The sequence below is a fragment of the Bubalus kerabau genome, chromosome 13 (genome assembly GCF_029407905.1).
Source record: "Bubalus kerabau isolate K-KA32 ecotype Philippines breed swamp buffalo chromosome 13, PCC_UOA_SB_1v2, whole genome shotgun sequence".
Classification (NCBI taxonomy): Eukaryota; Metazoa; Chordata; class Mammalia; order Artiodactyla; family Bovidae; genus Bubalus; species Bubalus kerabau.
In genome coordinates, this window is record NC_073636.1 from 7,404,152 (window position 1) to 7,423,985 (window position 19,834).

Genomic DNA, 19,834 nt, shown 5'->3' on the forward strand with positions numbered 1-19,834 from the left:
GCAATTATCCTTCAATAAAAAATTAATTAATTAAAAAAAAGAATGAGGTTCCTCCAAGCAAAATGACTTTAAGATGTTCACACTGCTGATGAGGAAAGCATAAAAACAAAGCTGGGCTAGGAGTGCTTTAACTAACTTGCAGCCGAAAAAGACTACTTGCCTCTATTTTATGGGGCCAGGCTGCTCCAGATGGTCACTACGGGAATGTGATCCCCAATGTCTGTGTGATATGAACAAACAGACTTGGCCATTCAAGTCATAAATGTCTTTAATACTTTTACTAACAGAGAAGTTCCACCAGTCCTGAAACCATTGACATCATTGTGGTTTGGAACTGGCCAATGATACTGGCATGTTTAAATTAACTATAGGTTCTTCCACAAACCACGATCTGAGACAAGAGGGTTGGCAACAGGACTCTGAGTGGAAAGTGGGGAGAGTACTGTGTTTGGAGTCCTGGTTCTCTCACTGGCAATTGGACCAAAGTACTTAAAGGAGCATCAGTTTCTTCCTTTATTCATCAATTATTTATTAAGCATCTATAGTATGCCAGGTGCTATTCTTGGGATACTGTAAAAAAAAAAAAAAAAGAACAAAAAACAGAATATGGGGCCCACATTCCTTCACAGTTCTTGATTAATATAACTTTCTACCTCCCAGAATTGTTGTATGGGTCAAATCAGATGTAATAAGTAAAAGTACTCTGAAATACTTTTCTTCCAGAAGGAAACCCTGAGATGAGAATTTGAGTGCAAGGATTTTCTTTGGGAGGTACAAGAAACGCTGAGAGTGGAAACACATGGCAAGAAAGGAAATGCAGTCAATAAAGGCTGCATTAGTGAGGAAGTCACCCCCATGGGAAACTGGAAATACCACATGGACATCCTGGGCAATGGTGCACACACAGGTCTCACCGAACTCCCATCCCAAAGTGAGGCTAAAAACCTCAGCTCCTGACGATCATGCATTGAGGACTGCTCCAGGAAGTGTTCATTCCTTAGCACTCCTGGCCTGTCACAGGTCATTCTGGAGAGAACCCTTGGGCAGAGAGACGCAGATGCTGGTAGTTGGAAATCAGCTGGATCACACTGGAAATAGTGGTGTCCAGGGATATGATGTGCAAAGAATAAACTTCTCATCATTCCTCCACTGGCCAGATGGTGCCCGCCGGTCCCCCCCATTCATGTGCCCCAGTGTTTAACAGACCTACAGGCTAGCTTATATTACATTAAAAACTCCTCTCATTAGCCAACTAGATTTGGAAATAGTAAGCCCTGAGTTTCTCAAACTGGAGTATGTGGGCTCCTGTAAGTTTATAGATATTGCCTCCAGAACCCCCATGAATTCAAAGAATTTTGTAATTAGAAATGTTTTCATTTTGATGACAAACAAAAATAAATTAAAACAAACATAGTCAGGGTCACTTTGTAACTAATACATGAAAGGCAATTTTATTTGCATTTGAAGTTGTGGTAATGGTGACGCCAGACAAAGATTTCAGGTAGCTGGAGAAGAAAGGCATGACCAGGTAAGTTGCACGGAAACAATAGCCTGAGGGCTATTATTTTCATTGTTCAGGGTTGACCAGAGATAGTACATACAGCAGTCTGTGTACCAATCTTCGTCAGCAGTAAGTGCAGAGGTCAACTCTCAATTAGGAATTTTTCATGAAGCAGCTGCATCACAATTTCCCAGGGCGTCTTTAAAGTGGATTGGCTAGAAAAATAATGGGTAGGTAGTTAAAGACAAGTTTATTATCCAAAAGGAAGTGTAACGCCAATCATGTCAGACGATGGCTATCAAGTGCAAAAGCAGGAGTCAAGTCCATGAGTTCACTTTCCACATAACTACTTCTGTAATAACAATCTGCCTCTGGAAAGATGAAGTAGTACTTTCCTCTATTCCTTCCACTAAGCACAGCTGAAAAAACATGGGACGTTATCTATAAAAAATAAGAAGAAAAGCTGGAAAGGTGGAGCAAAGAAGTCAGAGCAGTTGGGCCCCTGAACAACAAGGCAGGAGCAGGCTGAGTGTTCACTTCGCCTCATGTGTCCAGACTGGGTGCTGGAGAAGCTAGTAACCCAGGGACACCAACGGGCACAGACAAAACACGCCCCGAGGAAAGACTGCTCTCCCCATTCCAATGGGCAGACAAGGGGCAGCCCAGCAAAACAAGAAAGTTTTAGATAATAAGTGCTCTGTGCCAGCCAAACTTCACAAGCTAAAGGTGCATCTCCATCCCACCCCTTCCAGTGAAGGTCAGGGGGACAGCCTAGACTTCTCCCCACATCAGGTTGTGACAGGCATCCCACAACCCCGCTGCCAAGTGATGTCAGAGAAGGCCAAGTGGGCACTAGAAACTTCCATCTCTTCTAGGGAGTACAGACAACATGTCCTCCTCATGACCCCCACCAGCTGGCATGGTGTCTGCAAAAACTTAGTGGGGCCCTGCACTCACACCCACCAGCAGTAACAAGAAGCCGTTCCCCCCGAGTGTCAATGCAGCTGAGTGGGGCATGCTTTCCACTTTCGTCTGGCAAGTAGTCAGGGAGCATTCCCCTTCTCCCACCAGAGTGCTGTCAGAAGAGTTCTGCTGAAAGATAAGGTTTAAATAAGATCCAGAGACTTCACACATAATATCCTACATATCCAGGTTTCAAACACCACTCATACCAAGAATCAGGAAGATCTCAACTAGAAAGACAAATCAACAAGTGCCAACACCAAGATGTTAGGGTTGTCTGATAAAGATTTTAAAGAAGTTGTTATAAACATGCTTCAACAAATAATTAGGAACATGCTTGAAACAAATGAATAAAAAACCAGAAAGTCTCAGCAAAGAAATATAAGCTATAAAGAAAAAACACATGGAAATTTTATCCATGCTCTTATATCATTGTTAAAATGAACTTTATTAATTTTGGATTTTGTTGTATTCACTTGCAAATCTACTGGGATTATGACTATATGCTGGATGCTTGGGGCTGGTGCACTGGGACGACCCGGAGGGATGGTACGGGGAGGGAGGAGGGAGGAGGGTTCAGGATGGGGAACACGTGTATACCTGTGGCGGATTCATGTTGATATATGGCAAAACCGATACAGTATTGTAAAGTTAAATAAAATAAAATTAAAAAAAAAAAGAGCTATACACGTAAGATGTTTCTACCTAGTTTTGTGTTTATACAAGTTGCATTATTTTTAAATAACTTATGTTAACACTTGGGAACTATGAATTTTTGTTTCCTTTACAAGGGGTCCTCATTCAAACAAGCAAATGTTTATTTATAAAATCTTATGTGTTGAATTAGGGACTTCTGTGGTGCCTCAGATGGTAAAGAATCCACCTGCAATGCAGGAGACTGGGTTTGATCCCTGGGTCAGGAAGGTTCCCTGGAGAAGGGAATGGCCACCCACTTCAATATTCTTGCCTTGAGAATCCCATGGACAGAGGAGCCTGGTGGGCTACATGGGGTTGCAAGGAGTTGGACATGACTGAATGACTAACACCTTCACTTTTTTTTTTCACTTCGCATAGGTTGACTTGTTCCCCACAACATTCATTCATATGTTGAAGCCTTTACACCAGGACCTCAGAAAGTGACCATATTTGGAGATATGGCCTTTAAAGAGTTGATTAAGGTAAAATGACATCATGTGGGAGGAGCTTAGGACACCACATTCAGAGAGGAAGAAAGAAAACAGCCGTCTACATATGGCCAATCATAAAGTCTGACCTAAAGAATGTTTCATGGGCATTTAAGAGAGTGTGTATTCTGCTACTGTTGGGTGAAGTATTCTAAACACGTCTCTAGATGCACATTATATATAGTGCTATTCGAGTCTTTTATTTCCATGTTGATATTCTGCCTAGTTGTTCTATCCATGCATGAAGGTCCTCAGTTCCTGAATCATTGTTGGAGGACAGCTGTCACTTGGACTTCATCTGTGTGAGAAAGCTTCATCATATTAAGACTTTGAGACTTGGGGGGTTATCTATCTTGCAGCCAGCATTGCCTTAAATAACAAGAGTTTCATGTCTTGGGAATCGATCATCTGCTGCTAGCCACTTAGTTATAAATATGAATCAAATGAAATTAAAGCAAAACATGGAAAATATGACCAGACACTGAAGCAATGGAAGAGATTTTGGTAATTGACACTGAATCCTTTGTCTCTGGTAAGAAGTCTGGTTTGACCAGAGCGTCTGATTTGGGCAGCTGCTCAAGAATTGGGCAGGGGAGCTAGTTGAGACCAGATCGCAGATGGTAACCCTTACTTCAGTGCCTCACGGCGGCCAGCTCTAAGGGATGGAAGAGCACATCTAAGAGCAAGAGGCCTTCCGAGAGTAGAAAGCGAGTAGTGACATTAACATGTTTTCTCTCATCTAGTCCTTTATTTACTCCATTCATTATCCTTAGAGTTGTTACCCTATGCTGCTGCTAAGTCGCTCAGTCGTGTCCGACTCTGTGCGACCCCATGGACTGCAGCCCACCAGGCTCCTCCATCCATGGGATTTTCCAGGCAGGAGTACTGGAGTAGGGTGCCATTGCCTTCTCCATTGATATTATTAATCTTTTTTCCTTATGTATCCTTCCAGAATTTATGTATGCCTACAAGAAGATATTTGTACATAGTCTTTGTCCTAATCCTTATCCCAAAGACAGAAAGTTATACACACCAATCTTTACTTTGCCCTTTTCGTCTAATACATCCTGAAGATCTTTCCACATCATCAAAAAGATAAACGCATCTTCCTCTTCAGCAGCTTAATATTATTCCATTCTATGGATAGACTATAGTTCATCTGACACCTTTGTCGTAAGTGTGGGTTATCGCTATGTGTGCCCTTAATTGTGTCCAACTCTGTGTCACTCCACGGACTGTACCCTACCAAGCTCCTCTGTCCATGGAATTTTCCAGGCAAGAATACAGTTTGCCATTTCCTACTTCAAGGGCTTTTTCCCGACCCAGAGATTGAACCCTTGTCTCTTCTATCTCCTGCACTGGCAGGTGGATTCTTTCCCACTAACACTACCTGAAAAGCCCTTCTGATGCCCAATAATCTGCTATTATAAACATGCTAAACAAACATCCTTGCACATTTGTCATTTTGGTATGTGTGCAGGTGTATCAATAAGATAGATTCCCAGAAGTATGTTTCTCTCTTAGAGGGCAAATGCATGTGCATTTTCCATAGATATTGCCAAATTGTCCTCGGAAGTGCTGTATTACCTACTTCTACCATCGATATTTGAGACTATTTCTATACGGTGTGCCAAGGTTTTAGACATTTGCTTAACAAACCAGCACACAAAAACACAGTATTCAGAGTAGGTCGTATAAAGGTGTGAAGGGGGCTGGAGGAACTGTGGCATCATAGGTCCAGTTTTTTAAAACATTCATTTACCTGACTCTGCCAGGTCTTAGTCGCAGCATGTGAGATCTTTAGTTGTGACGTGTGAACCCTTAGTTGCAGCATGTGGGATCTAGTTCCCCAACCAGGGATCAAATCAAGGTCCCCTGCTTTGGGAGTGCAGAGTCTGAGCCACTATTTTTTTAATTTATTTATTTTCAATTGAAGGATAATTGCTTTACAGTGTTGTGTTGGTCTCTGTCAAGCCTCAACATGAATCACCCATAGGTACACCTCCCTCTTGAACCTGCCTCCCACCCCTCTAGCTTATCACAGAGCCCGTTTGAGTTCCCTGAGTCATACAGCAAATTCCCATTGGCTATCTATTCTGCAAATGGTAAAGTACGTTTCCATGTTACTCTCTCCATACATCCCACCCTCTCCTTCCTTCCCCCCAAATGGCCCATAAGTCTTTTATCTATGTCCATGTCTCCATTGCTGCCCTGCAAATAATTTCATCAGCACCATTACTCTGGATTCCACATATATGTGTCAGTATACAGTATTTCTCTTTCTGACCTACCTCACTCTGTATAACAATGAGTCACTATTTTTAAGGAAGCTAAACTCTTACGGATCTTTAACTTAATTCAATTACCTTAGTTTAGCACAGGAGGAAACTGTGACCTCCAAGAACCTAAGCCACTTGTTCAAGATCACGTAGGAGGTTAGCCTGGCAGGGCCAGCCTGTGTTCTCCTGCCTCAGTTCACTGCCCTGCTGACGCTTCTGAAAGGCAGAATAATGGCCCTCAAAGACGCCCAGCTCCCCACAACCTGTAACATGTTTCTTGCATGGCAAAAGGGACTTTGCAGATGTGATTACAGTATGGACCTTGAGATGGGGAGATTATCCTGGCTTGTTCAGCTGGGCCCAATCAAATCAGAAGAGCTCTTAAAAGTGGAGATTTCCTCGCGGTAGCCAGAAGAGATCTGTTGGAAAGGAGATTAGTCAGGGATTCAAAGCATGAGAGGGACTCAACCCAGCTGTCACTGGCTTTGAAGACAGACAAAAGGGGCCAGGAACCAAGAGTGACAGTGAAAGCTGGAAACAACCCCGGCCAGCAGCCAGCAGGGACGTGGGAATCTCATTCTTACAGCCTCAGGGAACAGAATCCTGCCCACAGCCTGAAAGAGCTAGAGAAACATTCTCCCGTGGTACCTCTCACAAGGAATACAGCCCTGCCGCCATCTTGATTTTGAACCACGGGAGATGGAGAAAGGAACCAGCCAGGGACTTGTGACTTTCAGGACTGTGGGGTGATAATCTCGTGTTGTTTCAAGCTGGTAAGTTTGTGCTAATTTCCTAGGGGAGTACTACACCGCTGCACACCGGCTCTTCCACGTCACCATGAGGAGCCTTCATTTACCCATTTAACAATATTTAGTGAAGACCTATTATGTGCCAGGCAGTGTCTCCGGTGCTGGAGGGATAGCGTGAGTGACACAGAGATGCCGTTTCCAGGGAGCTTACTTTCACACAGAGGGAGGCCTCTAAACCAAACAGAGATGTCAGTTAGATGGTAGAGTAGAAAGTGGTGAGTGCCAGAGGCAAATAAATAATGCAGAAAGGTGATGGAGCAGGCTGCGGGGGAGAGCGTGGTGAGGAGGGTGCTCACTGAGAAGGTTGTATTTGAACAGAGTTGAAGGAGCTGAGGAAGAAATAAGCCATGTGGATCTATCTGGAAAGTGTTTTCCAAGGAGGGGTAAAAGCAGGCACAGTGGTTCTGAGATAGGAGCACGTCTAAGCTGCTCCAAGAACAGCAAGGAGGCCAGGATGGTCAGAGCAGAGTGAGCAAGGGCAGGCAGCATGCTGAGAACGACAGGCAGCAGAGCCTCGGGTCTCCTAAGGGCCCTGGGACAAGAGGTACTGGAAGGATTTGAGAAGAGGAGCGCCCTGATTGCATTTCACCTGCTGCCAGGTAGACAAGTACCCAAGGGGCAGGTGCAGACACAGGGGCCAGTGCGGGGCCCTGCTGCAATGGGCCAGGTCACAGACGGTCTGGATGGCTGCAGTGGCCTGGTGAGAAGTGGTTGGCTTCCAGATATACTTTAAAGGAGCGGCAATAGGAGGGACTTTCTTAGTGATCTAGTGGCTAAATGGCACCCCACTCCAGGACTCTTGCCTAGAAAATCCCATGGGCAGAGGAGCCTGGTAGGCTGCAGTCCATGGGGTCGCTGGGAGTCGGACACGACTGAGCGACTTCACTTTCACTTTTCACTTTCATGCACTGGAGAAGGAAATGGCAACCCACTCCAACGTTCTTGCCTGGAGAATCCCAGGGACAGGGGAGCCTGGTGGGCTGCTGTCTATGGGGTCGCACAGAGTCGGACACGACTGAAGCGACTTAGCAGCAGCAGCAGCAACAGTGGCTAAAACTCTGCACTTCCAAGGCAAGGGGCCTGAGTTCCATTCCTGGTCAGGAAACCAGATCCCATATGCTGCAATTAAGAGTTCGAATGCCACAGCTTAAAAAAGATCCCGAACGCTGCAATGAAGATTGAAGATCTTGAATGCAGCAACTGAGCGCAGCCAAATAAATAAATGTTAAAACAAAAAAGGAGGGCCAATAGAATTTCTTAATGGATTCGTTGTAAAATAGGAGAGAAAGCAGATTCAAGGATGTTGGGTGAGTGGCCCCTGTACATCTTGACTCTGGATTCATGCCCTTATGCAGCCCCTTCCTCTTGAATCTGGACTGAGCCAGGGGACTTGATGTAAGCAATAAATGTAGCAAATGTTGGGCCAGTCCTGAACTTAATCTTAAAAAGGCACGGCAAGGGAATTAATTCCCTGATGGTCCTGAGGTTAAGAACCCACCTTCTAATGCAGGGGACAAGGGCTCATCCCTTGGTTGGGTAAGTAAGATTCCCATATTCCACAGGCAGCAGCTTCTGTTTTTGTGCTGCTGGGAACCTGAAGGCACCACATCTTGTAGGAGACATGGTCTGAAAGGACCATGTCGAGAAGCCTCGAACAGAGGGAGAGGCCCTGAGCCTATATGGAGAAAGGATGCTCCGCAGCCCAGCCCCTATCTCACCCTCCAGCTCAGCTGAGCACCAGTGACTACCAGTGAAAGCACTGGAAAGCCACTGAGAGAGGCTGAGTCTCACTGACAGAGCTATAAGCAAATAAAAAAGCCATTGTCAAAGCTACTAGGGTTTGGGGGCAGTTCACTGTGCTGTGAAACACGGGAAAAAAAAAAAAAAAACAAAAAACCCAAGGATTTGGGTTTGACCATCCAGAAGAATGGTGGGAGCATTAACCGGACAGAGTGGCAGCTAGTTAACAGGCTTGGGGGGAAATCTTGGGTGGAAAGATTCAAATCGTACTGCTTCTAAATGCAAAAGAAACATTGATTTCCCTTAATATAGTAGAAGAACGAGATCTTCTGTTAAGCACTGCTGGATTTCCCAAACCCAGGAATGGCCGTTTTAGGAGCAACCCTTTGTATCTTCAGCATAATAGAGAAGCAGATGGTAAAGGCAGCTTTTTTCTTGGCAGCTTCTGAAGCTCTGTTGACAATTAGCGAACCCCCCATGGCAGTTTCAGGCAGATGACCCTCTCCCAGTTTTTCTGGTGTTGCCACCGTGGTTTCAGGGCTCTGGGGACGCCAGCACCTAAAGGAGCACCCACCGTGCTTGCTCTCCTTCCGGCTTCCACAGCTGGTCGGGAAGAATCGTCCTGGGCTTGGCGGACGGGCTTCTGGAAGCTGAGTGTGCAGCCTCGGAGCAAGGGCCCTGCCAGTTCCCCCGTTAACCCTTTCTGTGGCCGTCCACCTCAGAGCCGGAAAAAGAAACGCGACTTGGGCAACTCAGTCAGCCTGTGGGACTCTGATGGCAGACATCTGGGCGGGTACATCGTTCAGTTCCCCCAAATTAAGTGCTGGGGAGAGGCGGTGTATTGCTTAAGAATTCTAACACCCCAGAATAAATATTAATACGAAAGGACTACCTTCTGTTGCCCACCACCGCTCACTCACTCCCACCTGCAGCCCCAGAGCTATGCCCACCCACACCTCCTTCCCCGGCTCATCCAGCCATGGGGGAAGAGTTTCAGTTCAGTTCAGTTCGGTCACTCAGTTGTGTCCGACTCTTTGAGGCCCCATGGACTGCAGCACACCAGGCCTCCCTGTCCATCACTACTCCCGGAGTCCACCCAAACTCATGTCCATTGAGTCGGTGATGCCATCCAACCATCTCATCCCTTGTCATCCCCTTCTCCTCCTGCTCTCAATCTTTCCCAGCATCGGGGTCTGTCAAATGAGTCAGCTCTTCGAATCAGGTGGCCAAAGTCTTGGAGTTTCAGCTTCAGCATCAGTCCTCAGAATACAGCTAAAGGCAAACGAAGTCATCATCCACACAAAGGCTCATCTTCTGGGTTCAACCTTTTCTTGGACCAGTTTGGGGGCGGGGGACTTCCACCTACAGTCTCTCTGGAAATCCAAACCCCACCATGACCCACCACTGCAGCCCTAAGTAGGGCAAAAAGACTGGGCTTCAGGGCACAGAGGGGTTCACACTATTGAGCAATTAGAGGGCTCCTGTCAGAGGAAAGTTGATGGGTTTGACTCAAGAAATATATATATTTTTTAATGTTAGGAGGCATTGTTTAAGAATTTAACTATATAGTAAAGGGAAAAGGAAGAGGAGGGATACATTAGGAGCTTGGGATTAACTGATACACTATATAAAAAACAGATAACCAACAAGGACCCACTATACAGCATAGGAACTATACTCAATATTTTATAATAATCTATAAGGGAAAATAATACCTTTTTAGCTAATACTTTATAATACCTTTTCAGATTATATTTTTATATATAATGATCTCCAAGAATAGGTGCTGAAAATAGAGGTCAGTACTCTGAAGGGTTTATAACAGTTTTCATATAAAATATATGTATTCATATACCTATGTGAATTAGCCAAATCAGCCTTGTGGGAGGGGAAGTGGGTAATGAGGTATATGTAACCCTACAGGTTTGGACAGCTTTCCATAATATTATTAAGTGAAAACTGAAGGCTATATAACTCCATTTAGGGGTTCAATATAATCTGACTTGTGTGTTAAAAAGCACAGAAAATTCATGCATAAGAAGAATCTTTAAGAATAGAAACTAAAGGATACAAGCTAAAGTATTATAAACCATTGTCTCTAGGGAAATGGGTTTATGAATTAATTTTTTTTCTTGCTTTTCTTTATTTTTATTATAGTAAGCATAGATCGTTTTTGTAACAATGACCAGATTTTTTAAAATTTCACAATAATTAATAATTCTAGCACTTTTCTAAATCTTCCCTTCTTCACTCCCTGCTCCCCTCTCTCACACCCCCCATCTGTTGCAACAGAGTAATCTTGCTCATCTCAGGTACCCGGAATGAACATCACCACTCCCGAACATGGGGCAAGATGACAAAAGGCTTCTGAGCAACCAAGAGATGTCCCCATGTCAATAAACTAAAACACATCCATTTTGCTCACAGACAAACGTCTCAGACTAGTACTGATGACTTGTTTATGTATACTTAATCAGTTCAGTTCAGTTCAGTTGCTCAGTCGTGTCCGACTCTTTGCGACCCCATGAATCGTAGCACGCCAGGCCTCCCTGTCGATCACCAACTCCCGGAGTTCACTCACACAGCTCTAACAGACATTGGTATCTGAGTTCAAGTGCACATTTAGAAAAGGCAGTTAGATGATGAGAAAGTACCCACCGCAGGCAGACACACAGGAAACAGAGAGAGCTGGCAGAGGAGACAAGCAAGGACAGAGTCTAGACAAGACTTCCACGCCGGTAGGTCCACACAAGGACTCCTCAGGATACAGTGCACACCCTCTGCCTCCTTGCCAAGGGCAGAAGAAATCCCCGTTTCTAAACTCAGAGAGGCTCACAGGGATGGCTATATCCAAGAGAACCAGACGTCAAATGCCCAGGCCTTAAAAAGAAACAGAAAACAGGCCTGTAGTTAGGATCATCCACATTAAAAGTGGGCACCTTCAAACACAGCTTCAGAGTCTTGGTGACAGAGGCCAAACTTGGGAATGAGGTCATATTCTTGTTCCTTTCTACCTTTCCTGCTTTTGAGCGAAACAATGTTGATCTTATATCTGTCAGAGTCTTCTTCTCATTCCACTATCTTTTCTTCAATATCTGATCTTATAATTAAGGCACTTATACTACCCCCATTACTTTTTGCCTCCATGATCCTTAGTGTCATTTTTCCCCCTCTTGGTTTCACAATAGTCCTTATATTAAAAAAACCAACAACTAGAAAAACATTCTTAATGAACTGTTTTTGAAGGGGCTGTGCCCTTTTATACTGACCAGTTTTTAAACTCTTCATAAAAATGGTGTTTAACAAGCCCAAACTTTCAAATGTGAATGGGATAAAGTCAAAAGGAGATGAAAGAAATGGCATTCCTGGTGAAATAGGTCAGATGATTTTCAGATTCCAAAGTGTCCTGATAGTTTTATGTGATCCAATCCAGTTCCTGAAAAAAACACTGCCAACAGGTAACAGGTCTTTGAAAGCTTTTGAAGCCAAAGGCTCCCTACCAGCCAGCCGATCTCTTACGAAGTTCTTGGCCTCATTAAGAATGAGAAACAGATACCACGGCACCGACCTGTCTACAAGAACACAATGAGACAAACGTAATTGCTTGTATGAGGGATATAAGTCAGCAACTCCCAAATCATTCATATTTACACCCACTCCATTTTGGTTGTCTTTCCTTTATAATTTGGCCATACATCGATGTCAAGTGCATAATTTCATCTGGGGCTTTATCAGTTACTGCCCAGAGCCATGATTAAATGGTGGGAACTTCCTCCCCAGCACGTCTATCTTTAGTTATCTTCTTGATAGTTACCTCTTACATGTAAAATCAAAAGGAAAGTCTTGGTTTTCTTATGTGGCTCCAGAATCACTAAATATAACATTTAGAAGCAATTTATCAACTGAAACCATTGACTTTTCAGCTGCCATTGCCATTTCTCAAAGCAAAGTGTTCCTATTCCTTTCCTTCGTTTTTTTTTTTTTTTTTTTTAATCAAATTACAGTGGGAATTTTAGGGACTTCTACACTGATCACACAATCATGCACTAAGTTCATCTTCCATCTTGCTGGTGTCCAGTCTAATAACAGAGATAAAACTGGATTTTGAACAATCAGTAGCACAGCTAGAGGCATACAGGTATGATTTCTGGAAAAGTAACTTTTTACAAACAAAATAAAAAACAACTCTCCACTCTAGGATTCAAAAGATAATTTATTAGTCAGAGGAGAATCACACACTATATCCAGTAATATGCTTCTTTTATTTTTGTGCCTTTTATCTTAAAAATATATTTAAACAAGAAACAAAGATAATATTGAATTTTCCCATAAATTTTGCTTTCTTATTTACAGTGTTACATTGTAAATAACATTCCATTATACACAGATTAAGGACTGCATTACTGTATGTTCTCTTTACATATTCTTTCATAATACAGTACACACAGCTCGAAACTATGCAGGATTTAAGCTTAGAAAAGCTTGAGGAAGGAAGTACAAACTTTATCAATAAGACTATTATTTAAAAAGGTTCTGACCTTAATTCTCTGCTAGATTGTTTCACTGAAACCATTCTTTGTTAAAGAAAAATGCCCCATATGAGGGATGAGAACAACAGTTTAAGTCACCACAGGATCCACTTAAACTGGCTAACAAAAATACTTTGTTACTAGCACTGTTATCAGGAGCACGGCCACTGTCCATCATTGCAACAAGCAGATTTACTCTGCAGTTTCAGATACATTACATGTTACATCAACACAGTCGGTACTGCTTTGTGAAATCAACCACTTCCTGCAACTTTAGGTTTTACCTGTAAACAGTTAAAGCACGCATTTTGGGAAGATGATTTAATCATTCCTGGTCTGAGGTTACATAATAAGGAGGAGTTTCTAATTCACTGAAGAAGCGAGCACACGCGCGCACACACACACACACACTCACACACACCGCATCGCGCTCCCCGCCCAAGACCCGCGTGTTGCCAAGCGCTAACTACAGCAGCACTAGTGTCGCGAGGGGGCGCGAGGGGCGCGCGAGGGGCGCGCGAGGGACGCGCGAGGGGTACGCGAGGGGCGCGCGAGGGGTACGCGAGGGGCGCGCGAGGGGCGCGAGGGGCGCGCGAGGGACGCGCGAGGGGCGCGAGGGGCACGCGAGGGGCGCGAGGGGCGCGAGGGGCGCGCGAGGCTGCGACACAAGTTATGAAACGAGGAAGGCTAAACATCCAACTTCCGTTAGAACCCTGTGGAGCCCGGGTTCGGTGATGCCCTCGACGCTCCGGGTTCCGCTGGAAGGCTCAGCTCACCGGGCTCTCCAGGCGGCAGACGCCTCCTTCAATCGCCACGGACTGTCCGGCCACCGCGCCGGGAGGGAGTCTGGAAATATGAGTCTGCGGAGGAGGAGACGAAGACCGTTAGAGGCGCCAGCTGTGTTTTCTCCCCTCCGCGTGCGATGAAGGGGTAGAAAACACCAGAGAATCTTGGCTTCTCTTTGCTTCTGAGAATCTCCAGGCTGTGCTCGTGGGTAACTGAGGGGCAGACAGATGCTGTTTGTTCAAATATTAGGGGATGTTAACTGAACACCTACTACGTGCCAAGCACAGCACTGGCAGGGGGAGGATTCCGAGATCAGGACAGCACGGAGCCTAGGGTTTAGTCATACTCAGAACAAGAATGGTTTTCAGGCCAACTATACTGAGCATATTCCAGTTACCCGAAACTGGCAAGTGATATACATCTTGTCCTCTAAACATTCAAAAGTGAGGACACCTGATTCATGTTTATCCCCTCAGTTTACTTCTTAAAAGAGTTAAGCAGCTTAAAAAAATCAGACCACTCAACAACCTCGCCTCAGTGAGGGAATGAAAAAAAGAAAAAGAAGAACTTATAAAATAAGTTAAAGACAGGCATGAGTTCATACAAAATCAAGCCTGAGCTCTGCCCCCGTGCTGGAGGCAGAGGGCTGCCTGGTCTCCCAGCTTCCCGGGGGGCAACGAGCAGACAAGGGTCCATGCGGTAGAATGGGATCACATGGGCCAACCACTCAAAGGAGAACACTTCCTGGCATGGAGTCCAGGGAGCCACTCCTCTTGCAGGGCTTTACCCGCAGCAGGTACCGCATACAGCGGGAGGGTGAAGACAGCAGCTGGAGAACAAGGGGCTTCGTAAGGCTGTGTATTACAGCATCAGGCAAAGGAGGTCAGCAGGCAAATTTCTTCCATGAGGGGTCAGCCAGGAATTCCTGCTTTTTTTTGATGATCTCTCTTAATCCAGGGATAGATAAATGTTGGAGTTTCTAAGAAGAACAGAGGGATTGTATATCCTTCAGATAATCCTCTCTGATTCTGCTTTTCCTAAGGACTGAACAGAGGGGAGCTCAAGTCCCAGAGTGCAGTCGCTGGATGCAGCGGGGGAGGTGGCCAAGCCTGGGGCAGGGGTGACATCCTCTTGCGCAACCAAAGATGACGCAAGCACATGTGTTACCTGGAACAACACAGAGGCTAACTGATTTTAATTCTTAGGTATCATTGCACAACTCCTATGAGAGAAACTGACATAGTCAGGAATTTGGAAAGTTCTGGAAAACAGAAAATGTTCTCTGGGTACCTAGTGTTTCTGTATGCAAGGCAGGAAGCCATCTGTAACCTGCGGGACAGAGGTCTGCTAGCTCTGGGCATGGCAGGCCCTGTGCCATCTCCTGGGAGGGGGGTATCACTGAGCTCACCCGCCAGACCCATGCCTCTGGCACCATGTCCCAGAGTCTGTCCTCATTACTGCTTGCATCTGAGGGTTGTACCTGGGGGTATCTAATAAGTACGGATGTATTATACCGGGAAGTCCACAGTAAGACACACTCGTGGATCGCTGTTTCTTGTGATGTCTCATAAACCTCAAGGGAGGAGTTTGAAGACAACGTGTCATTTGAGTCTGCTACCCAGCAGCCCTCATCACATCCAGCCGCCTAAGGCTCAAACCACAATTCCCAGGGCTCCGTGTTGTGGGGCCTTTTATTCTTTCAGGAATTCATTAGCATGAAGCCAAAGAATTTTTTCCTCAGGCATCATTCATCAATTAAAAAGAACAGTCTAACCAAAGACAATCCCTGAGAGAGCAGAAGCCCCTTAGGCCCCTTCATCCCTTATTACCCTCTTCAGCCAGGAAATGGTCACGTGATTACAACAGGGATCAAGAAGGTGGAAAACTATACAGTGGTTCCTCAATAAATTAAACACAGAATTACCATATGATCTAACAATTCCGCATCACAGTATATACCCAAAACAAGTAAAAGCAAGGACTCAGATATTTGTACACAAGGCTCATAGCAGCTTTATTCACAATAGCCTAAACGTAGAAGCAAGCAACCCAATGTTCATCAAGATATCAATGAGCAAAACATGGAATGCACATACAAGGGAATTTTCAGCTTTAAAAAGAGTTGACTTTCTGACACATGGCACAACATGGGTCAGCTCTGAAGACACTAAGCTCAGTGAAATAAGCCAGACACAAAAGGACAAATATTGCATGATTCCACTTGCATGAGGCTCCTAGAAGTCAAAATGCAGAGATGGGAAGCAAGATGGTGGTTGCCAGGGGCCGGAGGGAGGCAGAATTAGGGAGTCATTACTTCATGGGCGCAGAGTTTCAGTTTGAGAAGGTGAAAAGCTCTGGAGATGGAGGGGGTGATGGTTGCACAACAAGATAAACGTACTAAGTGCCACTGCACAGGACACCTGGAACGGTTACAGTGGTCAATTTTATGCTATGTACGCACGTGTGCGCGCGTGCTAAGTCGCTTCAGTCATGTCCAACTCTTTGCAACCCTATGAATGTTATATATATTTTAGCATAATTTTAACAAAAGAAGAAAGCAGAAATGACAATTTTCTTCCTGGTCTAGAACTGCATTCTATAAGATGGCATTAAAAGAAGGGGTTAGCTGGAATGAATCCACAGTGCAGACCCCAAAGGAGAAACATTAACACCACATCCATGAAATTAAAGATGCTTACTCCTTGGAAGGAAAGTTATGACCAACCTAGATAGCATATTCAAAAGCAGAGACATTACTTTGCCAACAAAGGTCTGTCTAGTCAAGGCTATGGTTTTTCCAGTGGTCATGTATGGATGTGAGAGTTGGACTGTGAAGACAGCTGAGCACTGAAGAATTGATGCTTTTGAACTGTGGTGTTGGAGAAGCCTCTTGAGAGTCCCTTGGACTGCATGGAGATCCAACCAGTCCATTCTATAGGAGATCAGTCCTGGGTGTTCACTGGAAGGAATGATGCTAAAGATGAAACTCCAGTACTTTGGCCACCTCATGCGAAGAGTTGACTCATTGGAAAAGACTCTGATGCTGGGAGGGATTGGAGGCAGGAGGAGAAGGGGACGAAAGAGGATGAGATGGCTGGATGGCATCACCAACTCGATGGACATGAGTTTGAGTGAACTCCGGGAGTTGGTGATGGACAGGGAGGCCTGGTGTGCTGCGATTCATGGGGTCGCTAAGAGTTGGACACGACTGAGTGACTGAACTTAACTGAACTGTTCACAAATAGGTTGAAAATTTCCAATCACATTACTTAAGATATCTGTCCCTAAAAGAAAAGTCCAGAGGAAAATTTATCCTCACATTTCCTGGAGATACAGAGAGAACCCAGTGAGACTTCCTGGCAGTCCAGGCACCAGAGGCAACAGAGAATAAATTAATTTGTAAAAGATCAGAGTGACCGTGTGTCCAAGCAGACAGCCTGTAACTTGACCAGGGTGATGTCTGTCTTAAAGCAAATGATTTTCTTTTGAGCATGAAAAAGACCCAGAATTAGAAGGAAGAAACCAGGAGGCCAGGGGACTTGATAACAATCTCTTGAGATCTACAAAAACACAAATGGCCAATTCAAACTCACTTCTAACACTCCCAACCCCACCAAGTTTACGACAGAAAAACATCTAAATAAACTGAGCTAAACCACAAAGTATCAAAGAGAGTTAGGAAGGAAGATAAAAAAGAATTTGAAAAGATGACAATGGTCTTGAGATATGTATTAATGGTACATGGGCAAAATACTTCAAAAATACATTGAGATTTGTATAAATTGAGCTGTTTGCCTAACAGAGAAATGCTCACTCAGACAAACAAGTTGTTAAGATTAACTTTTCAGGATTATCTCTTCCCTAAATTATCACTGAGTCAATTACAAAACACACTGGGCATGATTTTGGTGTTGAGAGGAATAAAATGATTAATCGTCCAAATGTATGTCAACACTTCACCAGTTTCATCCATCAACATGATCTTCAAACCCATCAGAAAATATGACCTTGGCCTGGAAAAGTTTGAACCAAGATGTACTTGATGCTTTCTGTGGAGATTTCAACGGAGCATCAAATCATAAACAGTGGGGCTGTTTGAGAGAATATTTTATATGAGTGTTTATCTCTAAAAGTTCTTCTGGAGAAGTGGGTTTGAATTCCTCGAGCCTAAAAATAGACCACTGTCTACAATGAACCTGCATGTCAGCATTTTAAAGTGCAGTGAAGTATTGTACACTGAGTGTATAAGGACTGTGCAGACTCGAGCGTGTCCTACAAGCATAAGAACTTAACATGGTATCTTTAAAACCAAAGTAGCAAAGTACTGTACTGGAATTCAGAATTACGAGAAATACACGTGAACACAGCAGATGCCAGAGCTGCAGCATTTTGGGTCTTCTCCCTCCATTCCCTGGGAACGCCCCACTCACACACCGCTCTAACAAGGATTCCGTGACTCATGGCTGCTTCAGTTCTTTCTCCAGGAAAGAGCACCTTTACTGGACCCTCCCCTCAATATAGCAGCTCTTCTTCTCGCTCCTACAGCTCCCAGCTGAGCATTTCATGGTTTTCAATGCAACTGTTCAGGTTTTGGTTTGTTTGGAATTCTGAGTCTCTGTAGTTGAAAGCCCAGTGAAGGCAAGAGTTAGTCTTGCACACACTCCTCTACGTTCCCTGCACTTGTCAGAGTGTTTGACGCAAGCATATTCTAGAAATGTTCACTGAGTGGAGAAGTGACTAGAACATACCCTTCGGGGCTCTGTTTATGTACAAAGAATCTCAAGCGTTTTCACTCCTGTGACCAGTTTGGTTAAAAAGTCAATCACACTAATTTGTTACAGTGAAGATTGTTTTTAAATAGATTTTTAAAGAAGCATGGACTGGTTCCATTTCCCCACTTTGCAAGTGATTATGGTGTTAGAATGGAGATAGAACCTTAGATTCTGAAGATGCTAATGTTTCCACACCAATGGAACCCAATGGCCTTGGAGTTAGAATTCTCTGCTTTCTTAATAATTCCCTTAAATGGCCAGACAGATCCTTGAGGTTAACACTCCTAGAAGAACTGTCACTTTATAAATTAAACTGTCTAGTCAAAGCCATTAATCTTAGGTTTGTATTTTTTTTTTCTATTAAAACCAAAAGCATCGTATAATAACATATTTAGCCTGAAGACTTCAAAATGAGAAAAAGAAAAATATAATACAGAAGTTATATAATTGTTTGGTTTCCTAATCACTAAGCAGTAGCTGAGACTTCCTATCATTCATACTCAGGTCTTTAAATCTTTTAAGACCACCTTAGTGACTGCTTTTTTGTGGTTTCCAGGAAAACTACAAGCACACAATTTAATTTTGAGAGTCTCAAAGCCTTTATTTGGTGGTTATATTTTAATCCATCTTTCCACTTGCCAGAGAGTTGCTTGAGATCTGACACAACAGTCAAGGGAAGAAGATTACTGTCCTCCTTTGGTGGGGGTCAGGAAAATAAAATATAGACAGGCATATTAATAGCTAAAAAAAAAATAAAGCTCTTGGAAATGTTTTACATTGGTTTCATAATTCTGAGAGTTTGGTTTCTGTTTTTTTAAGAAAATAAAAACAAGTTTTTTTCATCAATCACTGACTAGGAATCCAGAGCACCTTGGCTTCCAGGCCACTCTTCTACCTGGACACAGCGCTGGACCACATTTCCCAGCCTTCTTTTGCAGGTACTTCATGTGTGGCTTCATGATTGCAGTCAAGCTTACAAACCCATCAGGCTTCATCAATCTTATAAACCATTCTCCTGTGCTTTCTCTGATGACCTGAGGCCTATGTGAGGTAAGGAGCCTGGAACCCCGAATCATACTTTGGAAGAGAGCCCTCTGCTAATCAGAAACTCCAAACTGTATTTTATGTGAATGAGAAACACGCTTCTCACTGTGTGTAAACAATTACACATATATATTCTGGGGTTTCTTGTTATAGCAGCTGGAGCTACCGTAACCAACAATGATTCTAGCCAGGCTTTGGCACTTATGTGCTGTGTAACTTCCGCTGGT

General features: G+C 44.1%; 1 protein-coding gene across 6 annotated transcripts in view; it reads right to left on the minus strand.

Annotated features, from left to right (window-relative positions):
- Positions 1-1,415: 1,415 nt before the first annotated feature.
- The window catches only part of TASP1 (taspase 1), a 281,853-nt gene continuing 263,434 nt past the window's right edge, over positions 1,416-19,834 (minus strand). Inside the window, exons 14-15 of one of the 6 annotated variants that reach the window (XM_055543419.1) lie at positions 6,249-6,346; positions 1,416-1,716 (exon numbers count right to left, since the gene is read on the minus strand). In XM_055543419.1, the coding sequence (XP_055399394.1) occupies positions 6,278-6,346 (69 nt within the window). In that variant the 3' untranslated portion in view covers positions 1,416-1,716; positions 6,249-6,277. Of the gene's footprint in view, positions 1,717-6,248; positions 6,347-12,671; positions 13,866-19,037; positions 19,258-19,834 lie in introns of those variants that run through there. The other 5 variants (XM_055543421.1, XM_055543418.1, XM_055543430.1 and 2 more) reach the window with 5 other exon arrangements.